This window comes from Lemur catta, chromosome 4 (assembly GCF_020740605.2).
Source record: "Lemur catta isolate mLemCat1 chromosome 4, mLemCat1.pri, whole genome shotgun sequence".
Classification (NCBI taxonomy): domain Eukaryota; kingdom Metazoa; phylum Chordata; class Mammalia; order Primates; family Lemuridae; genus Lemur; species Lemur catta.
In genome coordinates, this window is record NC_059131.1 from 94,897,634 (window position 1) to 94,924,811 (window position 27,178).

Consider the following 27,178-nt stretch of genomic DNA (forward strand, 5'->3'; position numbering starts at 1 on the left):
CCATCTGGATGGATGTCCAATTAAGACCAGCTCCTGTGAACCCCCAAGCTCAGGGCAGAGCAGGACGTGAACTAAAAGCCGTGGTTTGCCAAACCCTGGACAAGGTCATGGAGGGAGTGGTGAGAGCAGACCTCTTCCCCTTCTCCAGCGTGGCTAATCCAGCCCTTTCCCATTGCAGGCCCAGGTGGTGCCTACAGTGCACCTTGCCCAGGGCTAGAGGCAGAGCTGAGCTCAGTGAACACGAGCTATACAGGGCATTCCTGTCACCGGGGCAGACTCTGCTTTAGAAAGCACTCATCAAAAAGGTGCTGGTTGGCCACTGTCTTCCGAGGGCTGGCACTTACGTCCAAAACCCACTAGCAAAACCACCAGCCCTCTAACAACAGCAGCCCAGGCCAATTCGATTTCTCCAATGCCCACTCTCCAAGTAGTATGTCCTGGCCATTAGGCTCATGTAAACATCACCCAGGCTGTGGGATAAGGAGTCCCAAAGTTCCAGATGAGTCTAATCAAGGCTTCCCACTCATCTTCTGCCAACACCAGAGCTTCCCTGTGAAAACTAGAATGGTTACCATGTACTGAGTACTAATTATGTGCCAAGTACCGTTCTGCGTGCTTTAAATCTTTTAGTTTATTTTACTCTAACAAGGACCAGTATTCACATTTTTACACATGAGCAGATGGAGGCAGGGAAAGCAAGGGGGCAGAACAGGAATTCATTTCGTGGAGTTTGGCCCCAGAGTCAGTGTGCTTAACCGTGGACTCTCCAGCCCCAGAGAGAGCTGGACCCTGCAGTTCCTGGAAGCAGAGTTCCTGCCTTCTTCCCCTTGCACAGTGGAGAGAACTCTTGATTTTGGAATGAAACCAGCTAGTTCCAAAGAAGCGCTTCTGCTATTAGTTGTGGGCAGCTGGGCAACTAGAAAGCTGGCCAAGCCTCACTTTCCCCAGGTATAAAACCAGGACAGCACAGCAGAGGGAAGGGCCCAGCTTTCAGAATAGGCCCCAGGTTTGCTGCTCCTCTAGCAAATCCTGGCTAATCTTCTAGCATGTCCCTAACCCCTCAAACCTCAGCTAGAGACGAGGCACTCTTGGCCCCTGGGAAGGTTTTGTTTGCAGGTTGGAGACAGTGTCTGCCCAGCAGTGCCCAGCACTAACTGGCGGGCAGCTGTTGTGATAAGTAAGCATCGGCCCGGGCTCCTCCCGGGACAGATCCCCTCTCACAGCCAGGACAGGGAAAGACGTAGGCACACACAGGGGCACACAGCGCAGAGCAAGATGCAAAATAAACGCCCAGGTTTGCCAAACCTGGCACAAGCTCAGGAGACAGTGGCGAAAGCAGCCCCTTCCCCGAGCCCAGCCTGGATAATCCAGCGCTTTCCCATGGCAGCCCCGGAGCCCAGCTTGCCAAGTGCTAACTGCGGAGTCGACTCCCAGGGCAGAAAGCTCCTCAAAGACTGATAAGGCCGAACAATCCTGGCTTTGTTTTGGAAGGATTTATCCCTGAGTTTGCAACTGGCTTTTTTATCTGTGTCTCTACGTCTCTGACCTTAGAAGATTCAGGTTCGGGGGAGAAGGAGGCAGGGGACAGGGAGCCCAGCTAGCCCCTGCTTGCTGGGATCGCCCGCTGCAGCCGGGGCTGGGCGGGGCAGGTGCGCGCCAGCCAGAGCCAGGGCGTGCGGGGCGCCGACTGGGCGCGGGGCCGCTCGGGTCTGGGGACCCTGGGCTCTCTCCCCGCAGCCCCGCCGGCCGCCGGTCCTTCCTCCGCGCAGCGGGCGAGGTCACGATGGGCTCATTAAGCAGGCAGGTAGGCAGTGCCCCGGCGGCGGCGGCAGGCGGTCCTGGAATGTGCGAGGGGCGTGATGACAGCGGCCGGCGGCCGCTTTGCGCAACACCTTCGCCATATATACCCGCCGCGCCGCGCTCCACCTGGCGCCGCCGCTCCCGCACCTGCAGAGCGAGCGCGGGTGAGTATCGCCGCCGCCTCTCCTCTCGCTCTTTCAAGAACCTCCATTTACTTCTAATTCACTTAATTCCTTTCAATAGCCCTCCATGCTGACCTCAAGGAACTTGGCTAGCTTTGGGCTGTAGAAGAGAAAAAATAAGTAAATATATACCTTTCCGAAATTGTCAGATTGTTTGCTCTTAAGGGGACTGCTCTTGCTGTTACTACAACTTCTATCGCTCTAGTTACTACTGACGGTGTTACTAGTCAGGCACAGCAGGGGAGTCTAAAATGACAGATGTCTGGAGAGTCGTGGTTTGGAGACCAAGGCCCAGGGCTAGAAGGTGCCACCTCGGAGTCAGGACCACTGGGCTCCTTTTGGCTGAGTCACTAACTAGCAGTCTGACTTCTTGCAGGTCCCTGTGTGCGTCTGGGCTGCAGTTTCTCCCTCTTTACAAGAACGGGGAATGGGACCATCTCAGGGTCTTTCCTGACATGAAAATTCTAGGTTTGTTGTGGCTGCCCTGTGATGCGATGCGCCCCCCACCCCCAGTGTGACTTCCACGTGCTACGGTGCTTGTTTGCGGAGTCGTTTATCTAAAGTGACTAAGAGACAGTCCGAGTTTGCTGTTCCCATTAGGGCAGGTGGCCATCAGCAAAGTCTGGGGAGAACAGAGCCCACAGTTTCTCTGCTTTCACAGCCAGAGGGTACCAGGGGTGGGTCTGGGGAGATGATGTACAGGGGGAGGTGCACTTGGTGGTTGGGGGGACAGAGCATCTTCAGGCCAGAAAGAAGGGGGTGCCTGGTATGGAGTTAATTCAGGTTCCCTGGGGCAGACACCTGCCCCAGGTGACAGTCGCTGTGGTGCAGAGAGTTGGAATGTCTAGTTTTGCTTGCTGAGGAGGTAGCTTTCTCAAACATTTTGGTTACATGGAGGCAGCTTGTGGATTTCAGCACTTAGAATCCCCTCTTCTCCCTGTTTGGGTTCACCAGGAAACGTCTGTCGGAGGCCGGGTTGCTCCAGCCCTCCTTTGTCTTTTTTCCCTTCCCTCCTGTGCTTGCAGTCCTTTCATTTGTTCTGTGTTGGGTGTTCTCGGAAAAGCTGTGTCTGTAGAAGAGACCATTGTTTCAGATTAAGACTGAATTGTTTGTCCCGTGCCAGCTAATAACGATCTTTTCTCTTTTTGTAACTTTGGAATGGGTGGCAAGAAGGGCATGCTTTGTAAAAGGTTTGGACAAGTTGCCCTCTCCCCAAAAACCCTCCCCAAATCACTCAACCATCTCATTGAGACAAGTCCCCACTGGCATGAGCGTGGGCATCTGGGTTATTACTGTTAGACATAAAGTGGACATAAAAATAGCCTGAACTCAATTTAATGAAGAAAACAGCCTCTCAGGATTGGAGTGATTTGGAATAAACTGGATTTTAATACCATTTTCAACCATCTTCCACCCCGCCATCCTCAGCCACACCCCCAGAATGGGGGTGCCAGTGGGGAGCAGTTTGGACATCCCAGAGAATTAATTCATCTCAGTGGATTAAAAAATGCAAAAGCGTGAAAAGAGGGCCATGAAAAGATTGCAATATGTTTAAGATGTTTATATTTACAAATTTAACCCCTTTAACACCCCCCAATACAATGCCAAATAGTTGACAGAGTTGCAAATTAATTACAGGATTTATTTTAAAATGTCATAAATACAAATTGAAGGTGCACAGTGAGGATATAGTTTGGTAATAGGGCCCAAATTTAAAGTGGTAGAATAATTTTTTTTAAAAAAAGAATTAGTACATTTCATCAAAAGTCTAAACTATGGCTGGGCATGTGGCTCATGCCTGTAATCCCTGCACTTGGGAGTTTGAGGCAGGAGGATCCCTGGAAGGCTAGGAGTTCAATACCTGCCTGGGTAACATAGTGAGACCCCATATCTACCAAAAAAATGTCTAAACTAAAACCATCTATTAATGTGAGTCCTAGGCCAATTGCTTCCTTGTCTCCTCTGTTTCTGACACTCCTCCTCCCTTCCATCACTACCACCGCCATGTCCTTAGGAGATTATCTTTCCTTGTGATGGCTGAAGGAAGCTAAAGAAATGTAGCTATCACCCTCTTGTGGGGGGAGGTGTTGAAATCTTAGGTCCTTCTTTCAAAGCACAAGAAAATTTCTTGGGCATACTGAGCATTGAACTGCATGAGTTTGAATTGTCTCTGAAGGTGTGGTGTCATGTGACTTTAAGCAATTAAATTTTCCCGTGCCTCAGTTTCCCCCTTTATGAGGATAACGAGGGTAATGTTGGCACCGAAGGATAAATACTTTACATATTTACATGGATACATAAAGTGCTTACAAGATTAAGTGAGTTAAAATTTGTGTACAGGACTTACAACAGTGCCTGGTACAAAGCTCTCAAACATTCGGTGGCTACTGTGTGCCAGACACTATCCTGTGTGCTGGGGATACAGTGGTCATCCTCCCTGTGCTTGTGGAGGCCACCAGCAGGCTGGAAAGCATGTGTGTGTCCTGGTCCCTCCACAGGCCCACTGCCCTGGTCCTCTCCCCAGCTCTTCAGGTGGCCTTGGGCTGCTGGTTCTCTGAGCAGGTCCCAGTTGGAGAAGCCCAAACAATGCAAATGTAGGGGTTGGGTGACTGCCAGGTGCCCTACATTCCCCTGCTTCCTAAGTCCAACAAAGATGAACCAAGAAGTTTCTTCTCCTTGGCCCTCACATGAGAATAAGAGCTCCCTTTGACAGTTGGTGCCCATGTGGTGCAGGAAGTGGGACCGAGAGGGTCAGGTGCACAGGCAGCTCGATTGCAGAGGCCAGTGCAGGGAGCAGGGGAGCAGAAGTGTGGTCACTCGGGACCCGGGGGCCTGATCTCCTTCCTGGGCATTAGAACAAAGATGCCAGATGGATGACTTTTCCCTTCTCTGCTGCTTCTGGCAGGTGGCAAGAATGTGCTGGGGTGTGCCCCGTGGGGAGGCAGGGAGAAGACACAGCAGGCAACAGCTGCCTCAGGACTATGGGGGTGGGAGAAAGTCTTTGGAGGGGCCAAGGGCTCCAGGGACCCCTGCAGTGCCCAAGCCTCCTCCCCCAGGAAGCAGGTTCAGTGTCTGCCTCATTCCTGGGAAGAGGGGACTCAGATTTGTGCTACATCCTCTGCATGCCCCATTCAGTGCCACCTCCCCTGCACAGCTGAGACTCCTAAAAAGGCTTGGGATAGGCTGAATCCAGGCCCCTGGTATGCCTGGAGCCTCTGTGGGAACCCAGCAACCTGTCATTACAGCATTCGTGGCTGGCATTCCCAGCCGTCTGAATGACTAGGCAGAAGTGACTCCTGCAGACAGGCCAACCCAGCCAGCTCTCCCAGAAACAGCCAGAGCCCTCACTGAGCCTGGACCCAACGCCCCTTGGTGCCCTGAGGTTTTGATGGGGGCTGGAGGATTCTTCCTCCCTTTGCCCCTGGCTGTGAGGTCTATGGAAAAGCATCTGGCTTTGGAGCCAGCAGTCCTGGGTCCAAATCCTAACACCATCCCCAGGTACTGTGGGACTCCAGGCAAGTTCCTTAATTTCTCTGCGCCTCAGATTATTTTCCAGTATGCTGGAAGGAAAAACTCCTTCCTTGTTATAAGATTTAATGAGGTCACAAACCACACAGAACACTCCCCTATCACAAAACAAATCACAAAACAAAACGTTAGCAGCTTTCTCTCACAAGCTTCGGATTCCTTTATGGAACAAATATTTACCGAGGGTCTACTACCACGCTGAGCACCACACATGAAGAGCTTGTGGTCTAGGGCAAAGCGCAGTGTAGCCATTCATGGCTCGTGATGCAATGCATTTCAAAAGCTCTGAGTATTTACTCTGCCAGGCGCTGTGCTCGGGCCTCACCTACACTTATTAATGAATTAGTCCCCGCAACAGCTCAGTGAGGGAGATGGTTTTGTCCTCATTTTTGAGTTGATGAAGCTGAGGCTCAGAGACTCAGGCCTGCGAGGAGCCAGCCCTCGCCCCGCATGCAGCGCTCTCTTGGTGCTGTGTGCCAGGCACTGTGGCATCTTCAGAGTTGGCAATTGTGGGGACCTGGAGAAGTCCTTGAATGGTTGCCTAGTCCCAGGGTTGACCGGGGCATTTGCTGCAGGTCTTCCCTTTATTCCGGAGCTCCAGAGCCACAGCAGCAGCCTCTCTGCAGGGGGACTCTCTGTCACGCCGCAGGGAGCTGGGGCTTTGCTGGATGGCAGGCCAGCTGCATGGAGACCGTGCCCGAGCTCTGGAGTGTGGTGGTTGGGTGGCAGCCAGGTGCCCTACATTTCCCCACTTCCTAAGTTCCAAGAGCTGTGGGGGTGGAGAGGGTCAGGAAGGGAGTGACTGGCAATTTCAGAGAGCTCTGGAGTGAGTTGGACAGTTCTGTCGCCTGGCTGCCTGCCCGAGAGGGGACCGTCCCCAGTGTGTGAATCTGCGGCTTCGTTCCTTATCTGCCAATATCAGCACAGGAAACGCCCACAGGTGACGGTGGAGTCCATGAGTGACCAAAAGAATGAAGTACTGAGTGGGGAGAAATCAGTGATTGCTTCATCAGGGAAGTGTTTGTAAAGAGGAAACTTGTGACAAATGGTTGAACTCGGAACAGGGAAAAGAAAGACTTCCAAGAAGGAGAAAGAGAGCCATTCAGTAGAAGTTTGCCTTTGCTTTTTGGTGGCACTAACAGTAAATGAGGCTGTGGAGGTGACTGGAGCCAGCACAGGCCTCGTGCAGAGTAGGCATTCCAGGCATTACAGCTGGTTGGGTCCCTGGCCACTGTGTCCTCGTCCCTCTTGCACAGTTCGGTGCAAATGGGCGTCCATCCATTGCTTGTAGTATTTTATAAACTACTTGGAAGTTGGACCGTGGAGATGTTTGTTTCTGTATTCACTAGACACTTTTGGTTCAACCCTTGAAAGACAATGATTCTGATAAGTCATGGAAGAAATCCAGTCACAGAAAACTTAATTTAAATAATAAGCAAAGTCCTTTTTAAATTTTGCTGCTGCTAAGAGTTTCCCTGATGGGGTGTGTGACACCCTAATGGCAGTGTTTCAATACAGCAGCTCCATCCACCAGATCTTGGCCAGCCAACTTGTTTATGGTGTTGGGGGACTACCACCTATCAGTAAGAGCCCGGCTGGAGTTGATTCCCAGTCATGACCAACATGGGCCCAGCACATTCCTGCAGTGAACCCTTACGTACGTTGATGTCTCCGTTAAAAAACAGAAAATGCCTACTGTGTATAGCCTCTGGGGCAATGGAAGAAAAAGCATAACAGATGGTTCTTGCCCTCTAAGAATTTGAGTTCTAGTTGGGAAGGGAGTATAAACGTGCATAAGAGACAGGAAAACAATCCTAGAATTTAAGATTATAAGAGAAAGAAAGAATTAAGACATCACAATAATATTCAAATTTTTCCTCCAAAGTGCCCCCAAAGAGAGGGCCAGGTATATGAACCCAGAGTTCAGTGGGTAGCCCTGGGCAGCTCAAAGCAATTTTTTGGTGTCCTGTTTTTAAAATTTTTAATTAATTAATTAATTAATTTTTAGAGACAGAGTCTTACTCTGTGGCCCAGGCTGCAGTGCAGTGGCACAATCAAAGCTCCCTGTAACCTCAAACTCTTGGGGTCAAGCAATCCTCCTTCCTCAGCCTCCTGAGTAGCTAGGGCTACAGGTATGCACTCTCATGAAAATTTTTAATTTATGTAAATGTTACATTCCACGCCATAATATAGCCATGCTAGCTTTAGTATGATAACCGATAATCACATAAAATTTACAATGTGCCAGGCACTGTTCTGAGACCTTTCCTTCGTAGGTGTTGTGTCCTCATTTTGCATATGGGGAAACTGAGACAGAGAAGCAGAGGAAATAGCCCAAAAGTCACATAGTAAATGGCAAAGCTGAGACTTGAACCCAGGCAGTTGGAATCTAAGAAGTCCAGTCTCTTAACCTCTGGAACAGTAGTTCTCAGCCCATAAGCGATTTAGCAATGTCTGGAGACGTTTTTGATTTTCAGAATGAGAGGTGTGGGGATGCTTCTGGCCTCTGGTTAGCAGAGGCCAGAGCTGCTGGTCAATATCCCTCAGTGCACAGGACAGTCCCTCACAACACAGAATTACCCAGCCCCAAATGCCAACGTGCTCAGGTTAAGAAACAACTTGCTCCATGTAAGTATCATATCTCAAATGTAAATCATCTCAGTCAAATTACTTAATATTACCTTCCCCCAATTATCTGAGTAAAATCAGCTCTCCAGGAAGACAAGTCATGTGTGTGTCATAGCTGAGGGTACTGAGGAGAAGGGCTCCAGCCTCACTGACGGGTAGAGCTGTGTTTGAAAACTGGCTCTGTCACTCACCTACTGGATGACTTTGAAGGAGTTGCTTCATTTCTTTGGGCTCCCAGTTTCCCTATTTCCAAATTGGCATGATCACAATCCGTTTCTTGCATAAAGCTTGAATGACATAATATATGTCAGGCACCAGCACAGCACCTGGCACTCTTTGATGCTCATGAAATAGCATTTGTCATTAGAAATCAATCCAGCAATGTCACGGTGTTCGTGTGATGGAGGAGTGCCAGGTGAGTCAGGCAGGTGGCACGTGCTAGGAGCGTGGAGAAGGGCAGGATCAGAGAGGGCTTAGGCTGAGCCCAGGGAGTGGGAGGAAGGATTCGAGGAGGACCTTGTAAAGGGGGCGTTGCCTGTGCAGGGGCAGAGGTGGGACTCTTGGAGTGTTCAGGGTCCCAATTTTAGGGACGTGTGATTGGAGGAGAGGGATCATTTGGGGAGCAGTGAGCTATCAAAGATGGGGAGTCAGATGACATCCACTCCACAGCTGTGTGTTAGGAAAGCCAACCTTTGGGGAGACTGGGGCTCCAACCAGTTAAACAGCCTGCTGAGTTAGTCTAGGCAGGGGTTGCTGAGGCCCAGGCAAGGGAGGTGGTACCAGAAACTAGAGATAAGAGAGCCATGAAATGTTCCTGGGGAAGAACCAATGGGTTTGGTGCTACTTGGACTTGGGGACATTAGAAATGACTTTGGGGTTCTGGGATGATGATGGCAGGAATCACAAACCGGAAAGTACCATGAAGGGAAATGTTTGGGGTGACGAGGAAACGATGAGCTAGGTTTAAGTTAGGGTGCACTTGACTTGATAGCCGTTGTAAATCGCCCATGAACACGAAGAACAGAGGCCTTGAGGTCTGAGTGCAGGTCCAGCGCTTGTGTGCTAGTATCTGAGGCAGGAGGTGCTGCTTTGAGACCCAGATCATGGACCCCCCCTTCTTCTCCCCTGGCTTCTGTATATAGTGAGTGGGACACTGCTCCATCCTCCAGAGTGAAGCACCGTCCCCCGTTGCCTGGTGTTGAGACTTTCTATCAGAAGCATCTCAGTTTTGATGCTATTAACACATGACTCACTCCTTTCTGCCATTCATTCATTCATTCATTCACTCAGGTGTGTCCACACGATACACGGCAGGATGGATCTTCATGTGCTCCAGGTCTCGTAGTCATTGCGAGGCAAGCAGAGACTCTGGGGTCAAAGAAACTCTCGAGTCCGTGGCTGTGGCCTTGGGTCAAGCAGCTTCGACCCCTCTGAGGGCCTCAGCTTTGCCATCTGTAAATTGGGAGAAACACTAACCCCCCATAGAGTTGCTAAGAGTGGTGATATAAATCAATTCATTTAGTAGATTACTGTTGTAAGCACATTATGGAAATTAGCTCATTTAAGGGAGGTAGGCGCTGTTAGAAACCTCATTTACTTATAGGAAACTGAGGCAAAGAACAGTCAAGTGGCTCACCCAAGGTTACAGTGTGTCGGGGGCAGAGCTGGAGCGTGGTGTCGAACCTCTACGGTAAGTAAAGCCCTCAGCATAGCGCCTGATTGAAATTGAGAGTTCCAGAATTGTCAGTTCCTCTTTTTAAGGATCCCTGTATTGGGAGAGTCACAAAGGTAGTCACCAAAGACCTGGGGCCCACCTGTGTTCTTTTTAACCTCTGCGCTGTTGCAAACGAAGGGGCCGGCGGGCTGGTTCGCCGCGTGGCAGCCCTGAGCTGGGGCTGGCGTTTGCCCAGCTCATCCTTGGCCTCTCCTCCCCAGCCAGCCGGCTGCAGCCTTCTGCCGGGCCGGGCCCCACTGCTCAGCACGCCCACCCGGCAGGCCCTGAGAGCAGCAGCCCTTGCCCCGGCTCTAAAAACCTGGCTTTTCATTGAGGACAGGCACAGCGACTGCAGGAGGCAGGAGACTAGGACGCAGCCCCACCGCCCCGCCCCGCCACCGGGGAGAAGACTGGATTCCAGCGGACCTGGGCTCAAGGCTCTGCCAAGATACTTAGTCCCCTCGTGCCTGAGTTTCTTCGTCTGTGTAATGGGGAGAATAATAGCGCCTCCCTTTGAGTGGCTGTGGGGCCGCTGCACGGGCAGCTTCCAGCATTTTGCTCAAAGCATAGTAAGGCCTGGTGCGCTGAGCGCTCATTAAACTGAACTCAGAGGCCTGCTCTGCGACTGCGTGGACAGCAGTGGCCGCAGGACGGCCCGGCCATCGCGGAAGCCGGCGCCGGGCCCTGGGCTGTGCCGGGCCGTCCGCGAAGGCTTCCTGGGTTTAGCGACTTCCTGGAAGCCCCCCATGAGGGGAACTCACAGACTCGGCCGTGTTAACCTCCAGCTTTGTCAGTGTGAAGAACAGAAACAACATAGCTGTCCCCGAGCCACCTCACCTTTGCCGATGGGAGGAGTGAGCTGCATCTTTTTTAAAACAATCTTTTAAGAATTTGGAAATTTGGGCAGAAAAATACCCCCTATAGTCCCACTGCCCACTCTGAACCCCACAGGATGTTTCTGGGTCTTGTTGAGATAGTGCTGTGAACGGGACAAAAAAAGTGCTTTTTATTCAGTTTATCTAGAGTATTTTCCTGTGTTTTCACTGAGTCACTGTGACCTTTTTAATGGCCTGCTATCACGCTGCCTAGATGTACCACAGTTAGAGTGATAATTTCCCTATTTTTTAATCTCTCAACTCTATAAATGATAGCAGCAAATGTCTTTTTGGTCTATATCACATTCATTTTATCAATAAATATTTGTTGTGCATTGTAAATGTGCCAGGATGTAGTGATGAACGAGACAAAGCCCCCTTTGTTGTAGGGCCTGCATTCTGGTGGACAGGAAATAGGCTGATTTAAGAAAAAGAGGAAAGGAGTCAGACTCAGTTCTAGAACGCCCTCTTGGAAGAGGTGATTAGAGCAAGTCAGGTGTTTCTGATGTTCTGAGAGCAAAGATTCCTAATTCCTAGAAGTGGAATTACTGGATCAAAGATGCATGATAAATGTAAGGAACTTGAGACATTTTGCCAATTGTTCTCCAGAGCTTCCAGCAGTGCTTATCTCACAACATCTTCTCCAGCATAGCATATCATACTTTAAATTGTTTTGTGTGTGTGTGTGTGCTTCTTTGATAATTTGTCACTGTTTTAACTTGCATATCTTAGATTGCTAATGAGGCTGGACTCTTATTTTTTAATAGGTATTTAGGCATTTGTATTTATTTTTCTGGGAATTGCTTGTTCCAGTCCTTTGGACTGCTTTGTCTCATGCGTGTCAGAGCGCAAGGAGTGCCAGAACTGGACTGTCAAGTGTGTCCAGAGCCACGTAACTGAGAAAGGCTTTGTGGGGAAAATGGGTTACAAGATCTTTACAGCAGGCTAGAAAGAATGTGGTTCTAACAAAGGGTCATTAATCCAGGCAGCATGGCACAGTAATAGTAATAATTGCTACCATTTATGGGATGCCTGCTTGATGGCAGTCACTTTCAAGACCTTTAATCTCACCATTAATCTCATGTCACCTTTAATCTCATAACCCTGCAAGGTATTATACAAAGAATTTTTGCCTTTTTATAGACGGGAAACTGACCCTTTATGCTCAGGCCTACACACACCCACTCAGAAGTAGCACTGCTGGATTTTAAACCAGGTCCAGTGAGTCATGCTTTTTAACAATAGCCTGGTGGTAGGTAAGGCAGGTAGGATGTATAGGAGCACATATATTAAGTCGTACGTGTATGTTGAGTCCACTGGAGGAGGTTTTGCGTAGATTTGCAGTTGACTTACCTTGGTGGTTTGCGTTAGTGACAGCTTGGTGAGTGGTGAGGGAGAACCACGGAAGAGTGAATGTGGCATGGGCATGCAAGACTCCCACGCTCGGGAGGCTTAGGCATGGCCCCTTGCCCTTCCTTTCACTCCCCTGAGTAGAAGGTTTGCGACCCAAGCTTCTCTCCCCTATGGCACCCGGGCACACCTTCTTTCCACGGCTGCTTCTTTAAGCTGCTTTCCCCTCCACAGAACATGGCTCCTTGGCCTGAGTTGGAAAATGCTCAGCCCGAGCCCAGTGAGTACATCGAAGAGGCCACGGGTCAGCAGCCCCCCACTGGTGACAAAGGCAAAGAGACCGACAAAAGTAAGTGCCTCTCGCCCCATCCTAGTCCGGCCTCCCTCAAGGACCCGGGGAGTCTCAGGTCTGACTCTTAATGGCTTTTGTTGTTTGTTTGGGCAGATGACACCAAGACCCCTGTCACCAAGATTGAACTTCTGCCATCCTACTCCATGGCGACGCTGATAGAGGAACCCACAGAGGTGAATGACCCCTGGGACCTGCCTGAGCTTCGGGACACTGGGATCAAGTGGTCAGGTAAAGTGAGGCCAGCCAGGGCAGGTGGGAGGGGAACCGCATGTTCGCCATACGCCATATCACTTCCTTCCTGTCACCCTGGGACATCTCTAGTCATCGTGGCAAGGGATGCCAGCCCCATGTTTGAGGTTTAGAGTCACAGAACAATGTAGTTATTGGGGACTCTTGTGCTTTCTTTCAACAAATGCGCCAGCTCTGGGTTATAACCAAGGCAGACCAGGTTTCAGGTTCGGGGGCAGTGCCGTGGATACAGTGCTCTACAGACAAGACCCTGCTCTCACAGAGCTCCTGGGAGGGGTGCCCTCACCCAAACACAGTACACAGAACAGCCGGAGTGCAGCAAACGCTCCCTTCTCTCCCACGTGTGTGTAGGGCCCGAGGTCTGTGTGTGCACCAGAAAGCAAGAAGGGGACAGGAGGTGGCAGGGGAAGGAGAGGGAGGTGGAGAGAACTGTTCTGAAAGTAAGTGGTTCAGGATGATGGAACGTGATTAAGAAATAAGAAAAAAGAAAAAAAAAAAGATGAAAGTAAGTGGAGAAAACAGCAGTCAAGGACGCAGCATCTCAGGATGTCTGTGGGCCCAAGCCCTCCACAAATTGAGGTTGTGATTGCTATTGTGCAGCCATATTCTAGAAAATACTCTGCTGTTCAGAAGGTGCTTTGGAGAGCCATTATCTCTGACCCTGCACTTAGCAGGTGGCCAGCGCTCTCAACTGCCGCGCTCAGTGACACTGCGGTTCAGCCGAGCAAGGAGCCTCATTTGTTTTTCTGTGTCCCAGACCACAGTGAGCCCCTCCTCCCACTTGCAGACCCTTTAGAGACACTTCACCAGGGGTTTCAGCTAAAATGGGCCACAGTGGTAACTGCTTTGAGAACCGCAGCAGTGGATGCGTCTGGCTCTGAGCCTCACTAGGGAGAAGAGCTCGCAGCCTCCAGGGTGGGCGGGGAGGTGGGGGGACTTCTGAACTCGTTGCCAAATCTCAGTGTTTCAGACACTAAAAGCCTTCATGCCTTTTTCTCCGCTTCCCCCACAGAGAGAGACACCAAAGGGAAGATCATCTGTGTCTTCCAAGGGATTGGGAAATTCCTTTTGCTCCTGGGGTTTCTCTACTTGTTCGTGTGCTCCTTGGACGTCCTCAGCAGTGCGTTCCAGCTGGTTGGAGGTAGGGATGGAAGGTGCAGGGGTCGGGGGCTGAGGGGTCTTGTGACTGAATTTGGTTCAGGGAATAAGTCAGCAAAGCCTCCTCCAGCTGCAGCCCCCTGGAGTGTTTTAGGACTGGAGCCCACCTCGGATCATCTTATGAAGTCTATGTCTCCCATTTTTTTAATTAATTAATTTTTGAGACAGAGTCTCTCACTCCATCACCCTGGGTAGAGCGCAGTGGTGACATCGTAGCTCACAGCAACCTCAAACTCCTGGGCTCAAGTGATCCTACTGCCTCAGCCTCCTGAGTAGCTGGGACTACAAGTGTGCGCCACCACACCTGGCTAATTTTTCTATTTTTTGTAGAGACCGGGTCTTGCTCTTGCTCAGGCTGGTCTCAAACTCCTGACCTCAGGCGATCCTCCCGCTTTGGCCTCCCAGAGTGCTAGGATTACAGGCGTGAGCCACCGCGCCCGGCCTATGTCTCTCGTTTTATAGAAGAGAAAATGGAGGCCTCGGCTCAGGTGGCCTAGGCCAGGAGGCAGGGCTGGAGCCTATTCCAAGCCATTTGTCCACACGCCCCAGGCAGGATGCTGTTTGACATAAGCCTTATCTGAGGGGGTTCTGCTGTCTTTGGGCCCCTCCCCAACGGAGGGGTTTATGGAGTAAGAGAGCACTCTCAAGCCAAAGCAAGTTCAGAAATCAAAGCTGGGCCCTTGCTGGGGGACGGACAGGGGTCCCCAGACTGGGGGACTCTGCATCCATTGCAGTTGCCTGCACATCTCTCAGGACTGAGTGTGCCTATGCAGTGAGTGGTCCCCAGAAGTGAGGTCACCATGTGCGTGCTCACTTTTGGACTGCCGTGGGTGACCACAGCAAAGGCAGCACTCTGAGTGCCTCCTGAGTGTGAGCTTTTCCAGCAGCCTCTCACCAGCGCTCCTTCCCAAAGCCTTCCCATTTATAGCGGAGAGGACTGTGGTCAGAGATCCCTGACTGGCCCTGAGATTCACAGCTGGGAATTAGCGTGCTGGGATTCAGTCTCATATCTGGGTGACACAAAAGTCCATAGATTTCTGCACCCCCTTGAGCCTCTCTTGAGAACCCATCTGTGTGACCTGGAAGAGTTGGGGAGAGAGTGGGTGCTCCGGGTGGGGCCTGAGGGGCAAACTGACTTTCTGGACACTGCTTCTGGGCCTCCTGGTCCATGGCAGTGTGAGCAAGGGACTTTGCTCTCCGGCCATCTCAGACAAGTCGTGTGTGTTCTCTGGGCCTCGGTCTTCTTTATGGATGGATTGGAGAAGGGATGGATGGTCTCAGAGGCTGGGGCTTGGGCTGGGGGGATGGAGAAGATTCACTGCTGGAGGATAAATCTTCTGAATTGGGAATATATCCCAGAGGCAGAGGAATGAGGGCAGCAAGTGGCTCACTGGCTCCCGCTGGGCCCAGTACAGAGTTGAGGCCAGGTTCATGGTCACAGAAGGCTGGAGAAGGGCTTGCTGATGTAGGGAGAGGTTGAAGGAGGCGAGGGTGCAGGGTGAAGGCTTAAGAGGCGCCAGAGGCTGATGGTGGGCAGGGGAGGAGATCAGAGAGGCCGCACTGGGCAGAAGCACGAGGACAGCAGCAGGACAGGGGGCCAGGCTCCCCAGCCTGCAGCCAGCTGGCCTCGATGGGGCTTCTGTTTCCTCAGCTCCCACCTGACCTCCCCAGTCACGTGGCCATCGGTTTGTTTTTTCAGGAAAGGTGGCCGGAGAGTTCTTTAGCAACAGCTCTGTCATGACCAACCCTGTGGCGGGGCTGGTGATCGGGGTGCTGGTGACCGTCCTGGTGCAGAGCTCCAGCACCTCCACGTCCATCATCGTCAGCATGGTGGCCTCCTCGCGTGAGTCCGGATTCACTCTGCTGTGCCGCTGTCTTCCTGTCTGGCCCAGCTACGCTGTGTTCCACTCTGGCCCCCAGGCAGCTTCCTGTTTCCATCTGGCTGGATCTGGAAATGGACCCTGATGCTTGAGGACTCAGTTCTGAATTTTCTAGAACTGTGCTGTCCAGCCTAGTAGCCATTGGCCATATGTGGCTATTTAATTTTATTGAACCTTAATTGATTTAAATTTAAAATATATAAAATTCAGTCCTTCCGTTGCACTAGCTGCATTCCCAGTGCTCAAGGGCCACATGTGGCTGGCAGCTGCCATATTGTACAAAGTAGACAGAGAACATTTGCATCATTGCAGGAGGGTCTCTGGGACAGGGCCACTGTCAGTACGAAGAATAAAGACATCTAATCACGTAGCACTTGGGATTTGGGACACTGAGCTTGGAGAGGTAGCACTCAAACTTGTACCTGCCTGATCCTTGCTCCAGGTAGGTTGGATAGACCCTCTGAAGTGGACCAGTTTGAACTGAATATTTTTCAACCCAAACCAACATTTTAGAAAAAAATTAACTAGACTCTTCTGGGTTAAATTAGAAAAAGATATTTCATCTTCAAAATATTTTACTTGTGTATGTCAGAGAATTGTGGCAATATACCCATTTTATTAGAAAAAGAATTATACTGCCAGGAATTAGACTAATGAATAAACAGGTGTCTAATGTCTGGCAGGTAAATGACATTTCCTTAAAGATGAGACTCTGTGCTGTGTACAACTGACTCAACTGTACATATGAGCCCTGGAACTCATCCACCTAAGTCCTGAAATATTGGCCGCTTCCTGGTCTCCTTCAAGCTGACCTTACCTCTGTGATAGGATGGGGAGGGGAATTTAGACAGGCACTTGTAAACTGAGGACAATGGAAACCAAGGCTTTAAGGAGTCTATAGATTCCCTGAAATTGCGTGCAGGAATTTTTTTTTTGCACACATGCATATTTCTATGGTGACACACCCTAGCTTTTATCACAGTGAGGTGCATGACCCCAGAGAGGATAAGAACTGCTGCTTTAGGGGATTACTAGCATGAATGAATCCAGCCTGCCTTGGGCCATGCGGGAACGAGGCCAGGCTGCCTTCCCAGACTTGCTAATGGCTCTTTTCCACCCTCTAGTGCTGACCGTGCGGGCTGCCATCCCCATTATCATGGGCGCCAACATTGGGACCTCGATCACCAACACCATCGTGGCGCTCATGCAGGTGGGAGAGCGGAGCGAGTTCAGAAGGTAGGAGGCTCAGAAACCAGCCTGTGCTCGATCAGGCCCACCGGGTTTGGCCATGCTGTTGTAACTGCCTGTAACTAGCTGCTGAGAACATGCTTGTCACGCTCACTCCCGAGCGCCTAGAACTAGCCACAGGGGATACAGCTAGGATTGAATCACGTACTTCCCAGTAGATTAAACCCAGCTCCCTGATCTGCAGAGCAGGGATAATAGTATCTGTCACCACTGTGCTGTCTTCAGGATCAAACACACGCTTGTATGTAGGTGTCTAGCAAAGCGCCTGGCACGTAGTCAGAGCCAGAAATCCACCTGTTGGGTGGTGGAGTTGAAACAAAGCAAGTTAGGGTAGGATTTATTGTTTCGCTTAGCCATAAATAATTACAACTAACTTATTACAACTTCCACTTTTGGCCAGTTCAACCTGCGCCATTTTTTTCTTTGTTCTCACTCACATATCAATAAAAAGCAAAATGTAGTTGTTGTGGATGCATAAAATCTGAAAATAGAGCAGATTGACTATTGGAAACTCTTTCCAAAAAGATTAATGTGAAAATTAGGTACATTTCCTGGCCTCTTCTCTTCTGTGATGGGCTCTTTCCAGAGTTTATTAAAATACGGAAGCAGTTCCCAGCGTGCCTATGTGATGTGATCACCCTGAGGCTCAGGCAGGCCCCTTACCTTCCTGGAACAATAATTACTCTAACATACGGCTCTAAAAACACTTTGACAAACTACTAACAAATATTTGTGTCATTTTACACGACATCAGCAGTGTTTGAAAGTGTCTTAAATCACCCTCTCCAGGAAGAATACAAATACTTTAAAAAATAAATATTAGCTATTGTGATGAGTGAAAATTCATGTGATAAGTAAATACATTGCAAATGTCTTTTGTTACTAGTGAAGTTAAGCATTTCCCCACGTTTATTAGCTTTGTCTATCTGTTCCCATCCCACATTCTGTTGGTTTAGGGTATCTTTTGACATGCAGATTTTTTTAAAGGAAACCTTTTTCGTTGAATGGGGGAAAAAATCTCAAGCAGAGTTTCTTAATCTGGAGATAGGAGGAATCTTTGGGCCTCCTCAGGTAGATGCAAAGTGTGGTATATATTAGCCTTGTTTCCTGTGGAGACTATTCATGTGTTTCATCAGACTCTCGAGATCTTAAAAAAAAGGTTAAGAATTCATTTGCATAGAGGACTTTGATGGTTACCTTCAGACAGATTCCCACCCGTCCAAAAGGTTACCTTCAATACACGTGATTCCAAAGTAATCTTTTTTTTTCTTTCTTTCTTTTTTTTTTTTTTTTTTTTGAGACAGGGTGTTGCTCTGTCCCCTGGGCTAGAGTGCAGTGGCGTCATCGTAGCTTACTACAGCCTCAAACTCAAGCAATCCTCCTGCCTCAACCTCCTGTGTAGCTATGACTAGAGGCACTCGACACTGTGCTTAGCTAATTTTTATTTTGGTAGTGACAGGGTCTCACTATGTTGCCCAAGCTGGTCTGGAACTCCTGACCTCAAGAGATCCTCCCTCCTCAGCCTCCCAAAGTGCTGGGATTACAGGCATGTGCCACCTCGCCCCACCGAAGAGATGCAATTCTTTGAAACAGCAGTTACTGAGCTAATTATTCCAGACGTAACCTGCTTGCTCCCCTTGGGTTCTGCATCTGTCAAATGGGAATAGTAATGGCACCCACTTTGGGGATTGCTGCGAGAGAACAAAGATGAGACTGTACACATGTGTGCCCACATGGCTGACCCTAGCAGATGGTGGTAGATGACACAGGTAATGATCCACCTCCACTGATGCCCACTCACTCGCTGACTAATCTGGCAGTTGGGGTCCCGTCTCTGCAGGGCTTTTGCGGGAGCCACTGTCCACGACTTCTTCAACTGGCTCTCCGTGCTCGTGCTCTTGCCCCTGGAGGCTGCCACCCATTACCTGGAGATCCTGACCAACCTCGTGGTAGACAGCTTCCACTTCAAGAATGGAGAAGATGCCCCAGCACTTCTGAAAGTCATCACAGACCCCTTCACAAAGCTCATTATCCAGGTACCCCGGCTCCTTCAGAGAAGGAAAGGCACCAGCTTCCTGTCCACTCCATCTCCCACCCCTCTGCGCTGATAGAGGTAGACAGGGTCTATAGACACTACTCTGTGGCGAGGGAGCAGACCTTCAGGGACACTTGACAGCGTGATTGGCCTTGTTTCCTTGACATCCAGTGATGCATCTCTTTATTGGGATGGGGTGCTTCTTACAATTGGACACTTGGGACCACTTCGTTCCCACTACTGTCCTCAACACCAGTGGGCTCACTCATGATCAAGTGTTACCCTACTCCTGGCCAACAGGAAGGACACTTCCCTTTCCTGCCAGGAGCCATCTCACCAACCTGCTCACCGGGCCTGTCCGCACGATCAAAATGAAAGATGGCTTTGTGGGTGTTGCCTTGGGGAAATAGGGCCATCGGGGACCTTGTGCATTCACTTTTACCTTCTGGTTTTCTGTCATTCAGTCATCCAGAAAATATCTTCTGCCTGCCTCCTAGACAGCAGTGCCTGTGTTCATACAATCATTCATTCATCTACCATGCACCTGTTAAGGTCTAGGTACCATGCTCCACCGTGGCAGTGCAGGTGGAGTGGGTCCCATTCACCTTTGCAGGAGCCCCTCTCACCTCAACCCCCTGCATTTCTGTCCCAAATGATTGCTGAGGACAAACTGACTTGACTGTTTTCTGTCTGTTGGTTTCCTCAGCTGGATAAACAAGTTATCAACCAAATTGCAATGAATGATGAAGCAGCCAAAAACAAGAGTCTGATCAAGATATGGTGCAAAACTTTTACCAACGTGGTGAGTGTCCAAGAATATTGGTGTGCAGGTAAACCCTTGCATCCGAACTTTGAGCAAAATCTTGCATTCAATGTGAGCAAGTAAGTCAAGGGAAAGAAAAATGGGTGGCACCAGAAAACCAAAACTGGCCAGTGAGATTCCTTTAGGAAATGAGTCCTTGAATGCTGGCTATGCTTAAACAATAGGACAGACAGAGTCCCCTTGCCCCATTCCACCCTGTGGAGACATTGTTCCTGCCTTATCCTGTTTTCACGTCTCTTGGAGAAGGCTTATTCCTGGCTACCTCTCTGTTCCCATTTTTGGAGGGAACCATGGAAATAGTCCATCACACCCTACAAGTGCTGGCATCAGGTGGCATCTCTCACTTTCCAGACTTTTCCAGAGTGTTTCTCTTTGGAAAGCCCACAGCACTCCTGCCCTCCTGTATCAGGGAATCTAGCCAGCCTCCTCTGCCCTGGGGCTGGAGCTCGCCCTTCCTTCTAGGGTGCATGTGTATCTTTGATTTTTGTGGAGTGCTGCAGACTAAGACTAAATATAAACACTAGATGTTTTTGAATAGTGAAGGCTGATTTTATTTGTCCCCAGATGTTTTAAGAGCTGTCTAATAAAGCTGAATAACAAGTCCCCAGAGAGAAAAGAAACGTTACGGTGGAGCCACTGCACACACCAGTGTGTATGGTGTCTCCCCCCTCATTGCCCTCCTCCCCCCCCTCATTGTTGTGGACATTTGTCATGTTTGTCATCCAGACTCAGATGAATGTCACTGTCCCTTCACCTGAGAACTGCACCTCCCCTTCGCTCTGTTGGACAGATGGTGTCAGCACATGGACCATAAAGAATGTGACCTACACGGAGAACATTGCTAACTGTGAGTGGAACTCACCAGATTGCCCTCCGGGGCGGGTGACTGGGGTGCCGGATGGTGTTTCTTATCTGTGTGGGGCCCCGGTAGTGAAAGAAAAGGACAGTGAGAGTCACTGAGCACCTGCCCTACATCAGGCAACGGGCAGCATGCTTTCACAGGGACCGAGGGGACAGGCCCAAGGTCCTGTAGGAAAAGGCAGAACCAGGACTTGAAGCCCAGTTCCTCTGGCAAGTCCATACCACCTTAGAACTCAACAGATTCCAGAATACTCCCTCCGTGTGCCTCAATGTCCCTTTCTCAACAACTCCAGGGAGGTGACAGCCAGATTTGAAGGAAGGTGTGGGACCCATACAGAACAGATACATTCAACAGATACAGTGAGTACAGCAGGCCCCATTCAAGGCACTGGGCTGTGGCACTGAACAAAGCAGTGAACCTACATGATGCTCTGATTCTTTTAAGAAGCCATAATTTTGCTCCTGGAATCTTTTCCAACCCAGACATCCTTAGTTCTTCTAATTATTCCTTATATACTCTTTTGTGTGTATCTGCTTCTCTCTCCCTCCCCACCTTCCTGATGTTAATTCTGAGCAGTATACCTTGATACTCCAGGTATACTTTACCCAGTAGAACTTATCACCGCCCGTGTTCTAGGTGTAATGCCTTAATTAATATAACCAGGGCTTGCTGGAATTATCATAGGGACACACTAGGACTTTGAAAAACAAGAGATTTGTTTTACAATTAGCAATATGCTTTACTCTGATTTCCCCATCCTACTGCTCAAACACCTTGAAAGTATCCTGAAGAAAAAACAGCGTGGGCTTTAGAGGTAGAAGAACTGGGCTGGATGCCTGGGTCTGCCCCTGACTAGTTGTGCGATTTTAAGGACCTCGCTTCATCATCCAGCCTCATAAGCTCCCACTGGCCAGAACATAGTCTCAGGGGCTACACTTAGCTGCAAAGGAGATGGGAAGGCCCATCTTTCCTTTGGGCTGCCATGCGTTGAGCTAATGACAAGATCTATCAGTAGGAAAGAGAAGGATGTTGGGGAATGAAACCACAATCTGTAGCTGCGGTGGCTCTACCCTCCTGACGAGGTTCTGCATGATCTCTCAGGCCAGCATATCTTTGTGAATTTCAACCTCCCGGACTTTGCTGTGGGCATCATTCTGCTCATAGTCTCCCTGCTGGTCCTCTGCGGCTGCCTGATCATGATTGTCAAGCTCCTGGGCTCCGTGCTCAAAGGGCAGGTCGCCGCCGTCATTAAGAAGACTCTCAACACTGGTAGGTGCACTGCCCCCAATTCTGGGCCTGGAGGGATGGCATCACCTTGATGGGTGGTCACTGGGGGCGGGAGGGATCCTTAGATTCCCATCTCGCAGGGGCTTCTGCATGGAGTTTCTCTGTCAGATCTGATCAGCTGTAGAAGTTAAGGTGTGATTCACGCTGGAAGTTTTTCTTGGTGTCCTAAGTGGGACCTGGGGAGCAGCACAAGCTTCTGCTGCGTGTTGGCAAGGTCCTGAGAAGCAGCCCAAGAGCCAGACTGCCAAGAGTCAGGTTGTCCAGAGCACTTCCTGGCAGGTTGTCCAAATGCCTAGGACTTTCCTGGGTCTGTCAGGACCCCTTAGGAAGAGGATGAGAGGTGTCCATTCTTGTCCCCACTTCCTTCCACTCTATGGAAGGCAGTGTGGTTCTGGATAAATATATCAGCATCCTGAGTCAGCCAAGGAGACCCCACTGGCCAGGAGCAGCTCCCGCCAAGCATGGCGTCCTGCCCCGCGAGAGCACCCCAAGACAATGATACCAGCACCCTGTGATACGGCCAAGAAAATCTGCCTCCTGGGTTGTTTTGAGGGCGAGCTGAGCAACTTTCGGGGCCTGTTGGGTGTGCAGCACTGATGTCGTGCCCGTGGGGCAGGGAACTGGCTTGGTAGGGTTGTTCCAAGCTGCTGCGTTTTCTCGATGCTCCTTAAGGTGGGAACGAAGGAGGAAGGTGTGCAGTGATGGGAGACCAGAGCAGGGGAGGAAGTGAGGGCTAAGCACTCTTAGTGCTTTGTAGGAGAGTGGATTCCCTGTTTCTAACCTGACCTCCAGGGAATCTGCACTTTTGTCCTCCTAACACTCACCCACATCCTTGGTTTCACCATCTGGATATGCAGGATGAAAGACTGGATTCTAAAAATCCAATGTGCAATCTCAGACCACGTATGGAGTGGGGAGGTGCCTACACAACCTCACGCTCTAGCCCAGCCCCAGTCCCGGGGTCCTCGGAGGTGCCAGCTGCACCTCTATCCTATACCTTCCCCAGAGGGATTGAGATCTCTTCTCCTTTTGTCTTCCAGATTTCCCCTTTCCCTTTGCCTGGGTGACTGGCTACCTGGCCATCATCGTGGGGGCAGGCATGACCTTCATCGTGCAGAGCAGCTCTGTCTTCACATCTGCCATGACACCGCTAATCGGTGAGTTTCTTCTCCCTGGCTTCATCCTCTGGCATCCACTGCCATTTCTTGTCATCCCTTGTGGCCGATGCCATGTGTCTTGTGTTTTTCCTGCAGGTCTCGGTGTGATAAGCATTGAGAGGGCATATCCACTCACGCTGGGCTCCAACATCGGCACCACCACCACCGCCATCCTGGCTGCCTTAGCCAGCCCAGGCAGTACGTTGAGGAGTTCACTCCAGGTCAGGACGTGCTGCACGGGGCAGGGGCTGCCTGCGGGTGGGAACCAACCCCATCGGTGGTCTTGCAAACCAGTTTCTAACAAGAGCCAGCCATTTCCCTGTCGTGTCCAAACGATGGAACTAAGATGTGAAGGAGAAGCCACAGGGAGACAGATCTGAGCAGCTCAGTATGGGAACAGTCAAAGCCACCACTCCTGAGAGAGGCAGTTAGACCTGCACACTGGCTGTTGCTTCAGTAAAGGTGGGGTGGCACAGACGTCACCTCCCATCTTCTCACCACTCCCTTGGGGAGCTCTGCCTGGGCCTGGCATTTCAAAAAGAATCAGGGGGACCTGCCTTGCCCGGCTCAACAAGGTCACTTTGGATAAGACCTTTGGGATTTGAATCCTTATCCCACCATTTGTACACCAAGTGACCTTTGACAAGTGACCTAACCTCAACACCAGTACCGGGATTTGAATCACACCTCTACCACCCCCGGCCTGTGTCACTTTGGGGAAACAGCTTAACCACACGGTGCCCCCATCCTCTCGTATGTCAAGGAATGATGGCTGCCACTTTGTAGGGTGTTTCTGAGGACTGAAAAATCCATGTAAAGTACCCTGCATGTAGCAAACACTCTAGACATACTTGCTGCTGCTTTTATTTTTTAGGAGCTGGAGCCATCCTTCCCTTCTCGCTACCCTGTTTAGAATGGACTTTTGAGCCAAGGAAGCAGTGACCCTATAAGCTTTTCTTTCTGCCCCACCTGCTCTTAACGGCTCTGCCAAGACCCTGGGCAGCAGTGGGCATATCCCTTGTTAGACTGGGCCTAAAGGGTGGCAGGCCCTTGAACACTGAGCTGTGGTTCAGCCCGGTCTGCCCCTGCCCTCCCTGCCCTCCTCCTGGACCCCTAGTAGGTCCTCAGGTAATGCAGGTCCCCCTGGGCTGAGCCACAAAGACACAGAAGGGCCGAGGCCCTGCTATGGGAACCTGCTAGCTGGCCCGACCCCACCCCACCCTACCCAGGCAGTAGACCCCTAACCCGTGCACCCTCTTGCCTTGCAGATCGCGCTGTGCCACTTTTTCTTCAACATCTCGGGCATCTTGCTGTGGTACCCGATCCCGTTCACCCGCCTGCCCATCCGCCTGGCCAAAGGCCTGGGCAACATCTCGGCAAAGTACCGCTGGTTCGCCGTCTTCTACCTCATCTTCTTCTTCTTCCTGACGCCGCTGTCGGTGTTCGGCCTCTCGCTGGCCGGCTGGCCGGTGCTGGTGGGCGTGGGGGTGCCGATCCTCTTCATCATCCTCCTGGTGGTGTGCCTCAGGCTCCTGCAGTCGCGCTGCCCCCGCGTCCTGCCCAGGAAGCTGCAGAACTGGAACTTCCTGCCCCTGTGGATGCGCTCGCTGAAGCCCTGGGACAACCTCATCTCCTCTGTCACCAGCCTCTGCCAGAGGCGCTGCTGCTGCTGCTGCCGCGTGTGCTGCCGCGTGTGCTGCCTCGTGTGCGGCTGCTGCAAGTGCTGCCGCTGCTGCAAGTGCTGCCAGGACCTGGAGGAGGGGCGGGAGGCGCAGGGCATCCCCGTCAAGGCCCCCAAGGCCTTTGATAACGAAGCCATGAGCAGAGAGCCCCAGGAAGAGGTCGAGGCCCAAGCCAGCGCCCCGGGCCCAAAGGTCGTCTCCAGCAGCACGGCCTTGTAGGGGCAGCCCAGGGGTGGGGGAAGGACCTCGGGTCCTGCAAGCTCCGCTCGCTCCCCGTTCTGTGCACCTTCCACCACCTCCGGGGGATCTGGCCCCCACTGAGCGGAGTTGGCACCAGTCCTAACTCAATCCCGTTGGCCCAGTATATCAGCCCGCAGGTCGGTTTATCTCAGCCTCTAGTCCCTTGGCGTTCCACTCCCAGGAGGGCATAAAACAAGACTGAGGGAGAATTAGACAGTGAACTTGGCTGGACGGATGATCACGTCTGCTCCTGCACATAACTGGGTTGGTCCGTAGGACCTGTGTTTCAAACTTAAATCATCCTCTAAAGAAGGAAAAGGCCCAGGGAGGAATATACGGCAGGTTCTGAAAGGTGGATATCTGAGTGTGTATGTGGATATATGAGTGTGTACTTGCACATAGCTCAGGCCTCTCTCTTTATCAAAGTTTGGCTTCAACCAACAGCGGCTGCCCCCGACATCCTTGCCCCAGATCGGCCTGGGTTAGGGGACATAGTGTAATTGTTTGGAAACTTGGTGTGGGCCTTTCCCACTTCCCAATGCCCTCCAATTCCCTGTCAGGGTTTCCTTACCTGGGCAGGTATATTAGTCCAGTCAGTCCACCTGCAGCATCTGTCCTCAGGTTTCCAGGATGGAAGCCACACCTGAGCCACAGAGAGAGAGGCTCAGGATCCACTTGGCTCACCTGCTGTCTTCCTAAGAGACAGAGGAGGATCCTGGTCCTGAGCTGGACAGACGGAGGACGGGGACAGGGAATGGTTAGCATTTGGGGAGACAGTTATCCAAATTCTTAATTTGGCTACTATAGAAGCCATATTGACTAACGCTTGCTTGGTCAGGTCAAAATCACCCCTCTTGGAGCTTTTAGGGTAAGATCCGCAAGTTCTCTAAGCCCTTCCCACGCACCGCTCACCTGGAATCCCAGGCCGCGCCTGTGGGCCGAGCAGTTCCACACCCTCCCTGCCTCCTCCCTTCCCTGCAACACGACTTTATAGGTCAGACATGGTGGTCAGCTTCCTTCCTTCCATTCAGCCATCCACTGGAATCTCTTTCCAAACGTCTTTCCGTTTTCCCATAGAAGAGCTTTGGTTTCCTGCCCTTTCTGTGCCTGCAAATCTCCAGACTTCTCTCAGGGGAGGAAGCCAGGGCCGGTGGCCTGCCCAGGGACCTTCCAGTGTGATCGAGTGCATATGCCCACGAGTCAAAGGGCATGCTCCTGCTTGCCCTTGCTCCTGCTCATCCCAGATGCCTTCTCTGTGCCTTCTAGAGCCCCCTGTCTTAGTCACACCACTGCTACTGACGCCCAACCACCCCGATTCCCCCCAGCCAGGGCCAGCGGCTTCCACCTTATTGAGGACAGAGCAGTTGGTGCCGCCACGCTCCATGACCCCGTCCCCGTCCCCTCCCGCCTCCCTTGCCAACTTCCCCGTCTTCTTAACAGGTTGGGACACCAGACTGAGCCCTCCCTGGACCCCTCCCCCCCTGATGTATATATCATTTCCCAAACAGAGCCATTTATACTTTATATTTATAGTCACGCACCTGTACAGCATTTTACCTAAGTTATATAGTAAATGATCAGGTGATTTGTGCTTATAGTGCTGTCATTTAGAAATAAGTCAGGGTTCTTCTATGAAATGTAAAGGAAGACCACCTGTGTATATTTTGTAATACTGCCTTTGAGATACGCCTCCGTGGCCATGCCCTCGCCACACACTCTGTAAATATGTAAGTTAAACCCGGGCAGGGGCTGTGGCCATGTTTGCACTCCGATGATTTTTACAAATTGAATCCTTGTACTTGCGTTGATTGTATTTTTTTACTGGTTGTGGGAAGGGAGAAATAAAGATAATCACACCCCAGAAGGAGTGTGTTGCTTTCAGTTGCAGGGAAATAGGGACCTCATTGGGTCTACGTCCTAAAAACGTGAGGTCTTTTCTCTCACTTAGCAGCACGACCCTTCACCAGGATCAGCTACGTAATTTGGGGGCCCCTTGCTCAAAAAGCCAGGGAGAAGTGTATAGTAGTAGAAGTGCAACGCTGTCCTTTCTTTCAGTTTCTCTCTTGACTTGTCATGGGAATTTGCTATTGAATGCTGTTCGAAGTAAAGTCAAAATTATCACTATGAA

General features: G+C 50.9%; 1 protein-coding gene across 1 annotated transcript; it reads left to right on the plus strand.

The window, feature by feature from the left end:
- The first annotated feature begins 1,858 nt into the window (after window positions 1-1,858).
- On the plus strand, window positions 1,859-27,178 carry SLC34A2 (solute carrier family 34 member 2). The gene is made up of 13 exons (XM_045550468.1): window positions 1,859-1,964; window positions 12,312-12,426; window positions 12,523-12,657; window positions 13,691-13,819; window positions 15,536-15,679; window positions 16,841-16,952; window positions 18,805-19,000; window positions 19,706-19,801; window positions 20,549-20,669; window positions 21,786-21,953; window positions 23,012-23,128; window positions 23,225-23,349; window positions 24,397-27,178. The coding sequence occupies exons 1-13, from the start codon at window positions 1,860-1,862 to the stop codon at window positions 25,027-25,029; spliced, it is 2,196 nt and encodes a 731-aa protein (XP_045406424.1). The 5' UTR covers window position 1,859; the 3' UTR covers window positions 25,030-27,178.